At 37.5% G+C, this 19,205-nt stretch overlaps 1 protein-coding gene across 1 annotated transcript in view; it reads right to left on the minus strand.

Annotated features, from left to right (window-relative positions):
* Positions 1 to 554: 554 nt before the first annotated feature.
* CPSF2 (cleavage and polyadenylation specific factor 2) overlaps positions 555 to 19,205 on the minus strand; it is a 30,540-nt gene continuing 11,889 nt past the window's right edge. Inside the window, exons 5-15 of the mRNA XM_034768070.1 lie at positions 18,923 to 19,052; positions 17,386 to 17,501; positions 16,597 to 16,784; positions 15,788 to 16,078; positions 14,399 to 14,499; positions 13,234 to 13,434; positions 12,394 to 12,546; positions 11,217 to 11,442; positions 9,008 to 9,310; positions 5,786 to 5,920; positions 555 to 5,681 (exon numbers count right to left, since the gene is read on the minus strand). Coding sequence (XP_034623961.1) covers positions 5,589 to 5,681; positions 5,786 to 5,920; positions 9,008 to 9,310; positions 11,217 to 11,442; positions 12,394 to 12,546; positions 13,234 to 13,434; positions 14,399 to 14,499; positions 15,788 to 16,078; positions 16,597 to 16,784; positions 17,386 to 17,501; positions 18,923 to 19,052 — 1,937 coding nt within the window. The 3' untranslated portion in view covers positions 555 to 5,588. The remainder of the gene's footprint in view (positions 5,682 to 5,785; positions 5,921 to 9,007; positions 9,311 to 11,216; positions 11,443 to 12,393; positions 12,547 to 13,233; positions 13,435 to 14,398; positions 14,500 to 15,787; positions 16,079 to 16,596; positions 16,785 to 17,385; positions 17,502 to 18,922; positions 19,053 to 19,205) is intronic.

Genomic DNA, 19,205 nt, shown 5'->3' on the forward strand with positions numbered 1-19,205 from the left:
TGAGGGGCCCGCAGCATTGGAATGTGCTAAGATAGCCTGGTTTGTTGATCTTCATATCTATTTATACTTGGGTCTTGAGAATTAAGGTTTGTTTGGGAATAGGCTCTTTAAAGCAAGTTGTCTTGTAGGTTGGGTATTATTGGTGGCTGCTGGTAGGAGCGGAGCAGTTAATTTTAACAGGTGGGGGAGGGGTATTTGTTTTTTTGCAATTTATACCAAAGGCACACAGAATGCTAGAGACTTCTACATAGACTGAAATAACTATACAAATGCAACACATAGTAGTGGAAAGGGCAAACTATTCCAAATCCTTCTCACAATCACTTTACATTAGAGATGTGAGTTACCATAGTTTGACAGGTTCAATCACTATTAGCAGACAAAGACTAAAGCACAGTATTTATTTTAATGTATATATTTACCGTAGGTGGCCAAAATTCTATGTACTACATAAACAACTTTTTCCCTTTAGTGTCTCTTCTATAGGGTTAAAAAGGACAGAAAGCAGATGTCAAAATTTCTGCCTGAAACATAGAAAGGGATGGGCTGTATAATCCAACACAGTCACAAAGGTTTTATTGTCAATTCCAAAAAACAAAATCTAAATTTCTTTAGACTATTTCAGGATCAGACCTTACATAAATTTGCCTCAATCTGGAAAATCTGCATGGAAAATGTAAGAATGGCTATACCAGCCCAGCATCCGGTCTCTGATAGTGGCCAGTGCTAGATGCTTTAGAGAGAATGAACAGAACACCGCAATTTCAAGTGAGCCATCCCATCATCCAGTTCCAGCTTCTGGCAATTAGAGGTCTAGAGACACCTGGAGGATGGGGCAGCATCCCTAACCATCTTGGCCAAGAGCATTTAAGGGACCTATCCTCCTCATGAGGATTAGTAGTGCTTAATTAGTTACAATTTATATCACTGAAATCAAGAACCCTTTATTTACTGTAATTCCCATTTACCAAACTTGCAGTACAAACTAGCCTTTGGCAAGCAATTTCAGCAGTTGCTTAGCTCATTATTATTCAGCTGTTGAGCCACAGTTCCAGACTACATCACCACCTAAGAGGATTATGCAACAACAGGTGATTACTGCTTAAACCTCTCATATTGAGCTTGTCTCCCATAACATTTTAGGTTTCTATGGATACCTTTTTTCAAGGAAAACAGCTAGTGGTTCAACAGACATCTCACTTGGAAAAACAAATGTAGTTTATTTTACTTAACATTACAGTGGCAAATTATCATTGTCCATGAGTGTACAGTTTGATGGTGCACAGTAGGATTAAAATCTAGTCCCCCAAATCTCCATCCATGGATTTTTAAAAATGCATTTTTTAAGACAGCGGTTCTCAAACTGTGGGTCGGGACCCTGTTTTAATGGGGTTACCAGGGCTGGCTTAGACTTGCTTTGGCCCGGGGCAGCAGGGTTGAGATTATATCCCACCAGCCTGGGACTGAAGCCTTTGGCCTTCCACTTTCCCCCCCCCCCCCCGCCCCGGGTGGTGGGGCTTGAGCTTTGGCCCCCTCACCCTGGATCAGGCTTCAGTCCCCCCTCCTGGGGTTGTGTAGTAATTTTTGTTGTCAGAAGGTCGCAGTGCAATGAAGTTTGAGGACCCCTGTTCTAAGACTTATCCTCTTCTGCATTTTTGCTAGGTAGCAAATCTAAATATACATTATATACATATTTACAATACAAATGTAAAATAGCTAATGAATAATTATAGGGGTTAAGCATGTTTCTGGGGAAATAAAAAGTGGAGGAAAGATGCTAGGAACCACCCACCAGCACAAGAATATCTTCCTTAAGGTTTTCTATGTCATGAGTGTTTGTAGTATAAAAGAATCTCAGTATTTAAGAATATGGCTGACTTATTTAGTGGGAACAAGTTCTCATCTTCTGTTGACTAATTCCTAAATTCTTTCCAACACTAGGAACATTCTTCAAAGACAACTGGACACTTTGCTTTGGAGGTAGATCTGGAAATTTCAGTCTCCCCTTCCTCACTAGATATGTCAAAACTACCCTCACTAAACAAACATTCACATCTAGTGGTTAGCCCTGGAGCTCTGCCTGAGAAGTACCAACCAAATTTTTGTTAACTCAGGTAACTATATGCCAGGGACTAAACCTGGCTCCCTTGAAAGAAAAGATTCCCCAGCAGTATCTAGCTATCTATATATATATTGCATATATTTTTTCTCTAAATCTTTCCCCCCCCCCCACTGTTTACTAATATCAAAGTGTTGCACACAAAAAAACCTGGATCATCTAAAGCCACCACTGAAATGCAACCATCTTTGCAGTACAATGTGACAACAAGGCAATGGTACACAAAATAATTTTTAGGGCAGGGAAGTGAAAAGTAACTTATAAAATTAGGGGAATTTAGGCAGGCAGAATGCAATGATCTCTTCCATAATTTGGCCATGATGGGTCATGCAATATGATAAACATCAATAATTCATAATGTGTACCAACCATTATCTCACACAAAGTAAGAAGTTTAGTCTAGTTGGACATTGTACCTTGAGGAAACAGACTTCACCATAGAAAATTCTCTATAAAAAGCTTCACTTGTTACATGGGTGTATTCAACCTTGCTGGAAACAGAGAGAGAGAAAAAAGCAGCATTTTCTAAAAATGAGTATATCTAGATGTCAGGTCCAGTTAATTGCCCAATTCTGGGTATACCAGACTCAGGAGTCACTATTCTACAGATTCTATTACAAAACAGAGCCTCAGAATGATGAACACTTGCTTTTGAACCAAAAATGTTTATTCTTTAAACTCAGATGTCTTTTCAACCAGAAAGCTTCTCTGTAACACAGGAAAAGGTCTTTAGACCTCCATATTTATAACTTACCTTACACTGATACTTTACAAAATTCTAAACATTTTAAAATATTTTGATGAGTAATGTCATTTACTGTGTGCACAGTGCACTTGGAACTTCCATTAATTTAAATAGTAATCCCTGACACAGATGATTTGGGGATTGAGCCCTATACCTCAAATCACCATCCAATTAAAAAGAAAAACCAACCCCTCCCCAACAACCATTATTTTTAAAGGGTGGAAAAAAAACAAACATTGTGGTGCTTCGTATGAACTAAAAAACAAAACAAAAAAACTGATTTCATCCTCCTGACTGGACAGATGTCTTTAACAGCACAGCATAAAGGCTTTAAATTAATTTAACAAATTTTAAAAAATAAAATATCAGTAACAACCATGGAGTGTAAAGTACTATACAAGCTTCTAGCTGCTTCTATCTTGAATCTTACTGAAAGCCTTAAAAAAACAAAAAAACAAAAAAACCCAAAAACTTATGCCTGACCTTAAAATGTTCTCCAAAGGCAAAATGCTTCCTTTCCCAACTGGAAAATTCACACACTTTTTTGTGCCTTGCTACATCAGAGTGCTTTTGATTCGGCATAGTAGCAATGAGTTTTATGGTAGAACTTTTCTGACAGTTGGGACCCAAAGGGGTTGTCTCTTTGCTTGTTTATATCAAATGAAGAAGTGTCTGACTACAATTACAATTAGATCAGGGGTACCAGACATCCCAATTTTCCAGCATAGTTCTACCAAAGGATTGCTCTCAAGTGTTCTCATAAGAACCTTTCCATGCCAGTTTAATACTGGGCATATTCTCCTTCCCGCTGTTAAAATTTATTTGCAAAGGCTTCCCTGAATCTTTTGCCTTAAACAATTCTCAATATTGACCAAGGGGGTGGGGGAGGAGAAAATTTTCAACTTTGGTAGTGTATTTGAGTTGAGTTAAAGCAGAAAGAATAAAAATTAGCGTTTCACCAACATGAAAGTCATTTAGCTTCAAGGTAAACCTCAACTTAGGTTATGGAGACTGATGATTATAGAAATCTTCATTACATTTTATATTAAAAGGCGTGGTCCTACATTTCTTTCCCATAAAAAAACCTACTTACTTAAAATTCCTTCATGGTATTTCCTCCAAATTCCATGAAGTGGTGGTAAGCAAGGAGAGGAGAATGAAGAAACTTGGGTTCAGCCCCCAAGTACTGCAGATCTCTCATTATTTCTAGTCAGGAATTTGTGTGTATCAAAATACATATATTTCCTCTCAATCATATTTTAGAATGCATTACACATTTTTACATCTAATATCAGAAGTTTCTGAATGCTTATCCCAGTTTTCTTTTAAGTTCCTATTCCAACTTTTAAACAGTATAAACAGACAACTTGAAGAATAGCTATAAAATGCCTAATAGTCAAGAATGAATAACAAACTAATCTTCACTTCAGCAGCAGCCCACAGAGCTGGTTTTTGCCCATATTTCATTAAAAGTTTTGTTTGCCTTTTTTTTTAAATAAACAAATGAAAGCAGAACTCAAGTTTAAGACACCCGTTGTTATAATAAACAAAAAATAATTTCAAACACTGGTTAAAACCAAAGGTCGAGAATAAAAAAGTAATTTCTCATTAATAGACCAGTGCTCTGCATGTGTTCCATCACTGTTTTCAATTCAGAAATGTAAGAAGGTAAGTGACCCAAGACTGTTCATATTCAGCTAAAAATCTAACAATTTTTGGTACCAGTGGCTGTAATCCCACTGCCAGCAATAGGAAAAACAAGTAGTATGAAACCTCGTACCAAGGGGATAAATCCACAAAGCGAAGAATTCAGAGTTAAGGACAGAATACCTTCCTGAACTTAGCTCACTGTGCACTGCTTATTATAAGTAACAGAATGCAGGTGTTTTTTTTCTTGAAAGTATTAAAATCAAAATTCTGAAAAGATAGGTATAATTGGCATAACAGATTGCAACAACTAGAAGTTATACATATACAGTAGCTAGAAAATGCAAAAACATGTGGTTAGCAGATCTGTAAGACAACTTTTGTTTTTCCAGTCATTCTGTATTAAAGTACCTTATAACATTTTAAAGCTGGCTTTTTGACCCAGGAAACTGAAATTTTATTTCACAATATCTTATGATGTACTGTATCAATCAGTAGCATGAAGCAGTTACAGTATTAACAAGGGTGCATATTAACCATTGCAGGAAAGTCACTATTAAGCACTTGGCCAATTTTCAATGGCCTAGAAACTTTTTACTGAAACTTCTACTGTTCAGTAGAAGAACCTCCCCACAAAAATCAAAGACAACCCTTTCTTATATTTTTAAAATAGGAAAATTGATTCTTTTTATACATTTGCATTCTTAGGCAGAGACTTGGAATGCCATGTCATGTCAAAGAGCATGTTTATGACTAGTTAAATCCTTCTTGGAAGAAAGTTCATAAAGGAAACTGTCAATCTCAGTTATAGCATACCAATGGTATTTGCAACAATAATCTTCAACAGTTTGAAAGCCAACAATGTGGAATGTACTAAGAGATGTCTTACATAGAACTGTGGTAGCAATTATTTACCGGTTTAGGTTAGTTTACTGGATTTTGATGTCTAGCTTTTCTGAAGAATCAGTATTCTCTGTAGAAATTAGAAAATTACAAAAAGATACCCGCAAAAATAAAAAGGTAGAAATCTCCACTGTCTTTTAAAGTTCAAGTAAAGACATCTTCACAGCATCTCCTTTAGACAATGGCATATTGCTCGTATAAAAGATCTCTTATTCTATAGAAGTCCTGGCAAAGACAGCCTTCCAATCCAATGCGCCCTGTTTCAGTCTGAAACAAAAAACATACTTAAATCTATTATCTTGACAGTGAAGTGGTGAGGGAGATACACAATGCATTGCATATATTCTAGATATTTTTTAAAACATACTTACCCTACGAACAGCCACTAGGTTGTTGCACACAAGCACCCCTCCTACAAATTCAGCTTGAATTCCTTCTCGCAGAAGAACTTGTTTAAAATCAGACAGTCTTGGCTCATTCATGAAAACAGACTGATGTCCAATAACCTTTCAATGAATAAAGTACAAAGAAGAAATCTTCTAAAGATTTTAGTAAAACATTTTTATGAAGCCTTTATAATAAAGTAACTCAGCATACGATTGGGGAAAAAAATATTCTAGGGCTGTCAAGTGATTAAAAAAAATTATCGCGATTAATTGCACTATAAACAATAATAGAATATCATTTATTTAAATATTTTTGGATTTTGTCTACATTTTCAAATATATTGTTTCAATTATAACAGAATACGTGTACAGTGCTCACTTTATTTTTTATTACAAATATTTGTGCTGTAAAAAAAAAATAGTATTTTTCAATTCACTTAAGTACTGTAGTGCAAACTCTTTATCATGAAAGTTGAACATACAAATGTCGAATTATGTACAAAAATTTCTAAAGATAGCTACAGCAGGACCTAAGGTTTAAGAATCTGAAGTGTCTTCCAAAATCTGAGAGGGACAAGGTGTGGAGTCATGCTTTCAGAAGGCTTAAAGGAGCAACACTCCGATGCGGAAACTACGGAACCCTAACCATCAAAAAAGAAAATCAACCTTCTGCTGGTGGCATCTGACTTAGATGATGAAAGTGAACATGCATCGGTCTGCACTACTTGGGTCATTATTGAGCATGGACATGCCGCTGGAATGGTGGTTGAAGCATGAAGGGACATATGAATCAGTGCATCTGGCATGTAAATACCTTGCAATGCCTGCTACAAAAGTGCCATGTGAACGCCTAGCAGCATTATCTCCTGCAAATGTAAACAAACTTGTTTGTCTGAGTGACTGGCTGAACAAGAAGTAGGACTGAGTGGACTTGTAGGCTCTAAAGGTTTACGTTGGTTTATTTTTGAATGCAGTTATGTGACAAAAAAATAAATCTACATTTGTAGGTTGCACTTTCACAATGAAGAGATTGCATTATGGTACTTGTATGAGATGAATTGAAAAATATTGTTTCTTTTATCATTTTTACAGTGCAAATATTAGTAATAAAATCAACATAAAGTGAGCACTGCACACTTCGTATTCTGTGTTGTAATTTAAATCAAAATATTTGAAAATGTAGAAAAACATCCAAAAATCCATTCAATTGGCATTCTATTGTTTAAAAGTGTGATTAAAACTGAGTTTAATCACGATTAATATTTTAAATCACGAGTTAATTTTTTTGAGTTAATAGTGTGAGTTAACTGCGATTAATCGACAGCCCTAATTTATTTGATTTCCCCTTTGATAGGTGTAATGATTTTAAGAAGGCCTCCTCACTCGCAACTCCTGGTCTCTGCTTGGAGCATGGACCTGCAGGACAGGGCATGGGAAACTCTGGTTTCCTTTTCAAGCTCTGTGATCTTAGCAAAGTCTACTAGGGTGAGATTCTCACCCATACTCAAGCCCTTTTATGCCAGATGAAAGAGCCCTATAAGTCCTGGATCTAGCCAAGAGAGGATTTCCCCCTACATAGGCATTGTGTCAGACAGCCATAAGGCTGCCCTTGTAGGACCTGCTCACAAGCCCTGGGGCAAGGGGTGTGCTGGGAGCGGTGCCCCAACAATCAACACTGTGGTTCATAGCACAGACCAGGGAGGCTGCCATAATTTAGATAGCCCTAGGTGCCTTCCCAAGTTATGCTCCAAGGGATACAGAGGCCCTCAGCAGTACTGGTGTGGGAAGATACAAAGGTAGCAACCTACATCCATCTGGGCTAAGAGTTACAGCACAAGACCTTACCCTTAATATCTGTACGTCTCAGTTTTCTCTTTTTTAAAAGGAGTTAATGATATCTACCCAAATACGCAAAAGTATTTGAGGACTAAGGACGAAGAGTGCTATTAAGAATTGCACTGTCTGATCTTCTGCTCGTCAGTTAGGTGCTTCTTTTTGAAATGATATTTGTGCATGTGTCTATCTTTAACCTACATATGGTAAGGAAACATTTACCATAGTGTCAGATGAAATTTAAGAGTAAATCCAAGGAGTGTTACTAACTAGGGTTGTCAATTAATCACAGCTAATGCCTGCGATTAACTGAAAACAAAATTAATGCGTTAATTTTTTAAACACATTAATTGCATACCTCTGGGTGGAGGGGAAGGGGAGAAAGGCATTGGCAGTGAAGGGGCTGAAGCCTCAGCTCGGAGCCTGGTGTAGGGGTGGAGGCTTGAGCCTGGAGCCCCATGCAAGCTCCGAGCGAGTCCCAAGCAGGGCTGAAGCCCCAAGCCCCCTGCCTATATTTGAAAATATAGAAAATATCCAAAAATATTTAAATAAATGGTATTATGTTAATGTTTAATGGTGCAATTAAAACTGCGATTAATCGCAATTTATTTTTTTAATCTCAGGATTAATTGCAATTTATTTTTTTAATTGTTTGACAACCCAAATACCAACTGATTTCCAAAGCCACGTATGGTAAGTGCACAGGTCACATAATAAATAGAAAATTTTATTGCATCAGTACCTAGAAGCCCCATCTGAGATTAGGGTCACATTGTGGTAGGCACTGTATATTATATATAATAGAGAGGCATTCTCTGTCTTGAAGAGCTCACATCCTGAACAAAGAAAGCAGTAGCTGTGTAACAACTGTAAAAATCACACTAAGGGCTGGTCTTCAATATGGGGAGATAGACGCTGCTGCAATCAATGCAGCAGCGATCGATTTAGCAGGTCTAGTGAAGACCCGCTAAATCGATGGCAGAGCGCTCTCTGGTCGACCCCGGTACTCCAGCTCTCCGAGAAGAGTAAGGAAATTTGAGGGGAGAGCATCTCCTGTCGACGCAGCGCAGTGAAGACACTAGGGTAAGTCGACCTAAGCTACATAGCTGGAGTAGCGTAATTTAGGTCGACTTACACCCATAGTGAAAATAAACCCTAAGACACCAATTTACAACACGAACAGTCCGATACTGGAGGCTTTATTCAAGCAAAGCTCCTGACTTTAATGAGACTTTTATCTGAATAAGTCCCGCTTAAAGTCAGGCTTTAAATGTTGAAAAAACTATACCTGCAAATCATCCCCATAAATATAAAACTCAAATCCCCACAAATATAAAAGAGCATGTAGCCAAGGGAAGGCAAAAGCTTTTCTACCTCATGTGGTGGCAGTGGTTCTAGAGTAGGAATGATCTCACTCTCCTCACATACTTCCTTATCATCATCATCAAACAAACTCTTCATAGCCTTTTGCTGTGCTATAACACTGGAGTCAGAAGAAGGCATATCCACTTGCATTTCCAAGTCTTCTCCATCTTCTCTCAGCTCTCCTTCTTCCAGAATGACTCCGGTGTCCACTTTTGAAACCCGCATGTCCAGGACACCATCTATCCAAGCTAGTTCTGCATCTTTCGCTTTACAGAACTGAAGGGAGCTGACCAGAGAATCTTTTAACCTGACCTAAGGTGCACACAGACAAAAACTGTAATGACTTATTTACATAAGCAAACCTGACAGCACATTTCACAGGCTCTTAACACAAAACTTTTTTAAAATTAATAATTTCCCCATTCATTATGACACCATGTTGTTTGGATCCATCACACTCTTTGGAAAAAAAAACCCAGCAATAAGGCACAACACTAAGTGACAGAAGAGTACACACAGCTTGCACCTGACAATTGGTTTGGAAAGCAGCAGATAAAAACAAACCAACGTTAGTGCTCTTTCTTGGTAAAGATAAACAGATCAGACTGTGGCTTTTGAGACAGCAAGATCTTGTTAGGTTAAGGAGAGACTTTCATTGTAACTCTCCTTTTCACATATTTTTAATCTGAAATATTTTTCTGTAGGACAAACTATCCTTGATTGGTCTTGGGATGTTTAAGAATGGTTCCTTCTGCTATTTGAATTATTGCAGAGATTTAAAAAGAAAAAAAAAAAAAGCCACACAACTTATCAACTTTACATTAAAATGGCACTTATGTAGCTCTTTACCAGTCATGATGGGAAAACATTAAAAATCTAAACCGTAAGTGACTAAAACATCACTTTTAACCATATTCAACTAGAATCTAAGACTTTAACAGATTCTAGTAAAAACCTGCCTTTTCTGAGACATCACTATTCACAGTGGCATTGTATTCCCAGCCCCAGATGCTGCTGTTGGGATCAAGTGCATGAAGGAGACTTGCAAAGGTTTCGTTATAAACACACATCACAATCCTCCCAAAAAACAAATTTGATTTCTTCTTCTGATGCCCCCCCATCTGTTTCTTTTTCAGATGTTAATACTGCAAAGGCATGAACTAGCACTATGCAGAGAGCAGAAAATTTGTTCTGTGACTGATTTTGAAATCTGATTTTCTTCTGAATTAGAATGAGACTTGAAAGTTCTAAAGCTCTCCATAAAGGAAAACTCCAAAAAAAAAATCTGTTTCAGATCCATCAAAACATTTTGCAATTTTGACATTTTTTATTATAATACAAAATTATAAGAAGTTTTTTCAAAATGAAAAATCATAATGTTTTATTCCAGAACAGCTGAAATGAGATGTTTCAATACTGTTAGAACTTTACCCTGGTTTTCTAAAAACAAAAACAAAAACCACCCAACAATTTTGAGAAGCATTTCAGTTTGGATTTCCTTTGGAGTTTCTCCAATCAGCTCTCGCTTACTCTCTTTTATACACCGCTCCCTTTAAACTGAGGTATGTACTTTTCTCTCTAGCCCCATTGCCCCTCCATTAGATCTCTGCTTCAAAGCTTAGTTGGAACCATCTAAAATGCTGACATGCTCAGGCAATTTCTCTAGTTTTTTTCATGTTACACACACAGAGGGAAACACACACACACACACACACAGTAATGGTATAGTTAAGGTTTTTAGTAAAATTAAGTTGCTCTTACTTGACATGCATATTTTCAGTTACTACTTGGGCTATTTCTTTTGCACCCAAAACTCTTATAGCAGTTTCAATAAGAATTTTGGATATACATGGAATGCAGGACTGGGACTCAAATGGATATCTAAATATAGACAATGTGTTCAGCAGAGCAAGTTGAATGAGATACTTTCCTTTTGCACTTTATAATTGCAGGCTTAAATATGTAATCTTAAACGTCTATTAATGTAGTGATTACATTAATAATGTGTAGGTATAACATATGTAATATCTACAAGATTATAATGGAAATGTTTCCATCTTTCCGCAGAAACAAGTTAATTGTCTTAAGTAGATGTAAGTGCTCATACCATTATCATCTTTCCCTCCAAAAGGCACAGCCAAATAATGACATAATCTGATCAATGTAGAGCTCTCAGATCCCTCAGTACTCATACAATTGATGAATTCCACCATCTTACCTGATAGATGTGAGTCTCACTGGTTGCATCTACAGTTTCATGCAGTTTAGGCATATAAACTTTAATATCTTTCCCACCAAAAGCTCTGCAAGACTCTGAAAGGTCCTGGCTGGCCTCAGGTGGACCATGGACAATGATCAACTGTCGTGGCTTCATCTGGTTAATGATTTTTTTAATGGAGTCACCATCTGAGCGTCCTTCATAGTCTATGTATGTAACTCTGGCTCTAATTTGATTTTAAAAGAAAAAAAATAATTAATGCTTTGTCCTAAATTTTGAGAGAATAATTATGTTGTCTTATTGCTGTAACACTTGCTTTTCCTTTCCCATTCCCTCTCCTGCCCTATCCCACATCATGTATAAAAGTAGACTAAACTCTTCCGAGTAGGAACCACGAGTCAAATTCTGTCTCACCTCCAGGAGAAGCAGCACAAGAGGTGCAGCCCAAAGGAAGCTTTAAGCCACTTTGTGCCTTCCTGATTTCAAAACAGGCCCCCAGCCTAGTTTAGGCAGCCTAAGGAGGTGGGTCTGTTGTAAGTTACAGAAGCCTCCCCAGTGTTGCTTGCAGCATAAGCCAGAATGGCAGTAGTTATGTGCACTATGCCCCCCAAAATGCCAGAGACTGCAAGAGGAAGAGAGTGGGGAGAAGGACACAGTTGGGCCATATATGGCAGCCCAATGTAGCGCTTGCACCAGTGGAATTCTTCCCCAGTCCTTTAAACCACCCAAGCACCATCTAAGGTGGGGGTGAGGAAGAGAAAGGGGCAAAGTCTTCTTTTGTGTCTTTTCATCTGTGCTACAAGGCACCTAGCATCCTTCTGGGTGTCATAAAATAATGATTAATGCTACATTGATGTAGTTTTCTTTCAATTAGTTTTCTTTACAAAAAAGGGATTTAATAGGTGATACTTGAAATACATGCAGCTATTTCAATGATTTTTCTACCCTTTTCACAAACTTGAAAAAATATATATATCTTCCAGTTCCCCAGAAAAATCTCCCTCTGGATTTGGAAAAAAAATAAGCAGCCATCATGAAGTTTCAGCCTGAAAAATATTTTTTTGAGAAAAAACAAACAAACCATAAGCAACTAAACACTGTTCGCAATGCATCAGCCATTTCAATTGTGAATCCCTGACAAACAGTGCCCTCCAGTTTATCTAAAAAAATCACTCACTTTATTTCCATTGATTCTGTTGCTGAAATACATTTGGTAGGAACATCTGATAAATCTTGGTCCATAGGCTCATCTCCATTTGTCAGACCAGATTCTAATTTACTCTTTTCTTCTTCAGTTGCTTGAAGCTCTGGAACTAGGAAATCCTCAGGCCTAATGTTGAAATTTTTAATTATTTGTATTAAAGTAGCACCATGGTTCTAGGTGCTACACAAACCATATTTACTATTACACTATATTACCATTGAGTTGCTTTACAATTAAAAGTATATAAGCTCAGCAGAAATGCTTTTAAGATTACAATATCTAAACATGCTCAAGGATATTTCACCCCAGATTAACTATATTTCTTCCAGATTAATATCTTTTAGATATTCCAATTTCTGGCATTTACATTCAGCCAACAGTCTGCAAGATTCTCTCTATCTTTTTAGTCGGAGTTCCTTAAAAGGCAGATATCCTCTTTGTTGGAAGCCAGCGGTTTCTGTTTTCCCTCCTTTTCATTTTAAAGTTTACAAATCAGACTGTGTAATTTAAACAAAAATCAGGTTCACATTGAACAGAAAGAGAATTTAATCACTACTCTCTTCTAGGATAAAGAAAGTGCCTAGAGAGGCAGCATGATTTAAATGGCTTGAGCAGGAGGAAAAAAGGAAGAACTTCTTAATTTCATTCCTGGTACTATCACTAATTTTCTGTGGGGCCTACAGCAACTTGTCTTAATTTTTGTCTGTTATCCTTTGTCTAAAGTGGGGATAATACCTACTTCACAGGTCTGTCGCAAGTGCTTCAAAAACAAAATACTATACAAATAATATTACTATTTTTTCCTGAACATACTTGATAATCTCCCCGTATTCATCCCATTTAATTCTTTCTTCTGGGGCTGGAAACATCGGATAAGACTTCTTGGCCTGTTTGAAGAAGCTTCCTTTTCGGCTTCCTTCACCTTTCATCATCAAGTCATGTTTAGTTTTATGCACTGATGGCTGATCAATATCCTCTTCAACATCACTCTCATCACTGGAATCAATATCTACCCTGAAATGTTACCCCAAAATGGATTTTAAGTTATTTTTTTTTTAAGTTTCATTTTACACACCCATCCACACACGTATAAAATTTCATTTTAAGTTACATATCAAACATTTGCTGGCCATTGCCTGCATTCAGATGGTCACATGCCCAATTTTGCAATTAATGAACATTTAGAAACATTTAAAATCAGTTATTGCTGAAGAACTAAGATGAGGCAGGCAAGGAGGCTGAAGGTGCTGTAGGCTAGGAGAAGCACACTGTGCAGTAGCAGTGACGACTTCCCCTACTCTGCAAGCACCAGGGGCAGGGGGCTGAACCCTCGGCCCGCTCACTCCACCCCTTCCCCCAAGCCCCCACCCTTAACCCGCCTCTTCCCCCCCCCCTTACTCCGCGTCCTCGCTCCTCCACCCTCCCTCCCCTGCAAGCGGCAATCAGCTGGCTTGCAGCATTCAGGAGGCAGGAGCGAGGACATCGCGCGTAGGCTCCCCCTCCCGTTCTGGAGCCAGGGGAGGGAGGGGGAGCCTTGTGCACCAAGTCCTCGCTCCTCCGCCCCCCCCCTTGAATGCCGCAAGCCAGCTGATTGCCGCAGGCAAGAGGCGAGGGGAGGAGGGGGAAGGCGCTGATCCGCGGGGTCTGCCGGAGGGCGGGAGGTGGAGGGAGGGGGTAAAGGGGGCGGGTGTAGGGGAGCTGATAGGGGGGCTGCCAGCTGTTGACAAAGCAGGCAGCCAAAACAACCTTATAGCGAAGTATTGCACAAACTTTAAATGGAGCATGCTCTGTCATTGAGCAGGGACGTAAGATCGAAACAACGTTAAGCGAGAGGACGTTAAGTGAGGGAGTTACTGTATTTTCACCTATGGAAGCTACAATTTTCAGCTATTTCCAAAAGGTAGTAAGGTATATTGGTTACTTGAAAGCTGTGTCTTTGGCATTAAGAGCCCACTGCATTAATAAGAAATATACTTACTCTTTGGACTGTTCTAACTTTTTAGCTGCTTCTTTCTTTAGTTTCTCCTTTTCTAGGTACTCCTCAAGTTCCTTCCCTTCAAGTTTGACACGTTTCCTCAACTAAAAAGAAAAAGTGTGTGTGTGCGTGTGTGTGTGTAAAAATATAAGGAGGGGAAAAACTGCATTAGAGTAAGCAACTTCAAACAAGCTGTAACTTTTATTTGGAAGTTTTAATACCCCTTCTATTGCACCGATTAAAACTTTTACCCGGTCATAATCAGTATCAGGATACCAAAGTGATTAAGGCTACATTCTGCCACCCACATTGAGTTCAGCAGTAACTTACTCTAAAATGTAAATAAAATCCCTAGTACTGCGGAAATTGAGCAAATATAGTATTACCATGCTTAACAATAAAATAGTTATAGTAAAACTGTATTAAAAATCAACTGATTCACTTTGCAAAACTCCTAAATTGAAACTGATCTTCATTTAGTAACTTACAGTGGGGGAATTATTTTTTCCCCTTCTTTCAGTAACTGAACAGGGCAAAAATTCACCCCCAAATAATATCTGGTGTTAGTATTCTGGTTTTCCTGTCTTTGCAACTGACAAACAAGAGCAGAATGTCAAACTTGAATACTATTATAGGGAACAGTAGCAAATTTTGCTCTGGCTTTAAAGAAGGCATACGACAGTATACGTTTTTCTAAATAATGCTGTATCCCAAGGTCAATAATGCATTTAGTGTCATTCTATGCTTTTAGGAAATTATAAAAGAAAGCTGCAGAATCTATATGGGAATTGCTAAAGAACCCCTTTAAAGTCACAGATGTGTACACTCCCATAAAATTTGGCAGGTAGAATCATGAGCAGGTGTAATATGAAAAATGACTGAAATCAGCTGTATAAGTCAACTATTCCCTTTTATTTTCCACCCTTCATTTTCTTTTTAAATTTCTTGTGTTATATAAACCTCACTCAGCTTGACTTTCTTTTTCCAAATGATTTTTTTGTCCAAATAAGCTAATGTACCTTGCCATCTAAACATCGACAGGAAACTGTACAATTACTTTCTGTTTACTGTAACATGGGTGCGCTTCTATGATTTGAAAGGTATTTTTAGCAATTTCTATGCTTATGCTACAGATTTTATAACCTTGCCCTTCAGCTAATATATTATAATTCCCTACCATAAAATCTACTTTTGATCTTATTCTTGTTTGACGATGCCATGCTTAACTGTAACTACAGTTTGACACGTCAGGAAATAAGTGGCTTAAGAATTCTCTCAGCAACTAGACAAAATTTTCAATAGTACAATCAGAAAAGAAATTTAAGCTAGGTCTTGCACACACTGACACAGTTGTAAACATCAGAAAATCTGAACTGTAACGTATTTCCTTACCTCTATATCTATAACTTTTTCAGAAGGGTTATCTATAAGAAATCGTGCTAGCGTCCCAGGTGTGGTCCTATAAGTTAAAATGACAGAGTTTTTGGAATCCTGACACCACTGTATAAAGAGATCTCTTGAAAACCCACATTCCAAATCAGGCTGGCTGGCAAGCACGACTTTTGGGCTAGGCACTCGAGCCAGGTCAGAAAGACTATGACATAATGAGAGATGACGGAATTGAAATGGATTGTTCCTCTTGTCTTCAAAACACCTCATCAGTTTGTCACTCATCCATTCAACCTAAGGGGGGTATTGGAAAAAAGTGCTAAGTCATCTGTAAGATTTTTACATGGTACTTTGTAATAACTAAAACTGATATACAAACTCGATACTTGTACTTGACAACATTAAAAAATGTTCTTCTAGAGATTCTCAAGTTGACGGGTGCAGTATGCACACACATCAAATCAGTCTCTTTACTAATACCTCTTTGTGGGCAATCACATATTATGTATAAAAATTAAATATTCTTTATCACACCTGCAACTTAGGCTAACAGATCATGTGGTACAAAGAAAATGGATTTCCCTATCTATCAAGTCATACTACTGGCAGTATTCTGGTTGTATATTACTTGATGGAGGGAATTTAGATCATGAGTGCCCACTCTGAAATAGGGAAGTCAGACCAGTAACACAGAAATTTTTCTTCCTGTTAAACAGAACTACATGTCCTTATATAAGCCTACTGTTATCAAGCAGCATTAAGAATGAAAATAATTAGCCCCTTCATAATTGTATTTTAATATCAGAACACACCTGTGATTTAGAAAACTCCACTACATTGTAGCTGACATTATTTAAAAGTGCTAAAGAGTAGACTCCTAATCCTGCATCTTTTGTTCTCCAAATCTGATCAAGAAGTTGGGCAAGTTCCAGAACTCTGCCTGCTGTATCCACGGCTATTAACACATTTCCATCACCTCGCAACGTCTCCAAGACATTGGCTGGAGTGGGATGGGAGGGGAGAAATAAAAAAATAAATAAAATCAAGTAGCTGCACATTGAACCACAATTAGAAGAGAAGAAAGATTTTTATTTTCTCTACCAAACATCAACTATAATCAGAGGAAAACTAAACTCAAAGATTAACTGACAATAAGCAGCACTGAAAAATCTCGGCTTCAAAGAGATATTGATGCACAATTCCCATTTTGGGAGCTGTGCCCCTTTTATAGAGCTTTGAAAGGCTCAGTCTTAATATTTAATAGTAATTTCTTTTTTTAAATCCATTTTAATGATTTTTTTTAAATGAAGCACAAAGAACTATTGAAATTTACTTCCTTATCTCACAGGAACAGATAAGCTAAGGCTAGATCAAAACATGAAGTCTTTGAATCAATTTTAGCAAGCATGACTCAATCACTTCTTATCCGAAAATATGTTTATTCACAGGATCACTAGTGTTAGAAAAAATAAAAATAAATCAGAAACTTAAAAGAAAATTAAAGATTCTCAATTTTCATGTATATTGCATTTGTTGTAGAAGTTTATAACTCAATTGAAAAAGAATGACTACTGCTTTAACTGATTTGGCAAAATACATACTTAACAGTTGTTCATCTCTTTGCTTCCGTCTGGGTTGTACATAAGTAGCATTAAAGGAATCTGTGATAAGCAGCGAAGGCCTGCTCAACATTTCCAGAGAACATCCATTTAAATGGCTGAAGAAAAAGAAGTTAGGCCACACAAGTTCAGTTTTTGTATTTCTAACAACAAGGCAAAAAAAGTCATAAGATAGTTCTCAATGTGATAGTTTTCAATGTGCAGAACTGGCATTCCCCATTATTTGGCATATTTTCAATTAGATTCTTACTGTCTTTTAATAAACAACAACAAAAAACCTTGAAAAACCCACTCTATCGTAGGAATCGGATGATATTTCTTAAGAGAAAATGTATTAGAACATGGATGATCTGGCTTCATAACCATGTACTTATGCCATGTTTAGAAAGAAGAGTTTTTTGTTAGGCCAAAAGCATGGCACTTCATCCTGCTTTCATCTTCTACTTGTCATGCCTTTCCTTCCCCGAAACCTCTCACTACCCCTTAAATTTAGTTTAAGACAAACAAACCCCAAATAATTTGTTTTAAGTCTGCAAACTTCTTCCACTCTGATTTTATTCTTGTCTCCATTTGTCCCTTTGACACATTTTAATTTAAAACAAAATCTTCCTAAAGCAACACAGAATATAATCTCTCTTTTTTGTGGGAGTGGGGGGAAGAGAAGGGAGATTTGCCCTCTTCTCTTTTTAAAGGATCTTAAACATTTTCACAATAATCTAAATATAATTATTTCCTCATTTTAAGCACCAAGTCACCTATGTACTTTTTTTCATTGTCTAAGAAATACCTGTCCCATTTCACTTATTCTTGAATTACTTCTTTATGAGACCAGCTGTGAATACTCCTACAAGCAAAAATTGCCCTGTAATCACATTTTGATCAAAGGAGAAAATTAACACTGCAATTTCCCACAAATATAAATCTAAGATTCAAACCCTCCTTCTCCCCCACATTACCCCCCCCCACACACACACACACACACTGAAGCCTTTGGTATCTGCATTTTGTACCTAGATTACTATGCAACATTTATGTCTGTCCTGACTCCCACCGCATCTGCAGTCTTGATTACAAGTTGGACCATATATTGGCATTCAGGGGCTCATTAGCATGGTTGTTTTTCCCCTGATAAAAGGGACAGTTATTTATCATTGTCTTAGTCTTCTTCTTAGAAGATTGCTTCTTTTTATTTTTATTAAAAAAAGAGACACTATTTATATTTTTTATTCTCCTTTTTCAACTGGGAGGAGAGATATCCCCTCCTCTCCCCAACGGTAGCACTGCACATTTTCTGTTTCAAAACTTACAATTAAATTGAAAACAGGATTTGAGAAGGAGGAAACAGAGACCTTACTGCTCTGTTGTACATAGCCATCATCAAATCCAGCTATTTTAGTTGAAGTGAAGTTTGCAATCTTAAATACTTGCACTGGCATGAAATATTATCAGGCACTGTTAAATTATATTGCAATACTAACTGAAATTTGAAAAAAAAAATGATTTGCTGTGTTGTACATACATCTCCCTCTTGTGGTTGAAGTCAACAGCATAAACAATTTCTTCTTCTCCATCTTTGACAATCTTCCAAATTGTGCCTCCTATCATGTGACCAGCCGGCAGTGGTGTAATAGAAAGACCATGCCCTTTCCCTATAGGAACAATATTGTAACCTCTCAATATTTCAGATATAGCATGCATATTACAATACATTATCCCAACCACAAGGCAGTTTGAAATAAATCACTAATCCAAAGTTACTAGTGAGGGAGATCAGAAATCATTATTCCCTCCAGCCTGACTAC

The sequence above is a fragment of the Trachemys scripta genome, chromosome 4 (genome assembly GCF_013100865.1).
Source record: "Trachemys scripta elegans isolate TJP31775 chromosome 4, CAS_Tse_1.0, whole genome shotgun sequence".
Lineage (NCBI taxonomy): Eukaryota > Metazoa > Chordata > Testudines > Emydidae > Trachemys > Trachemys scripta.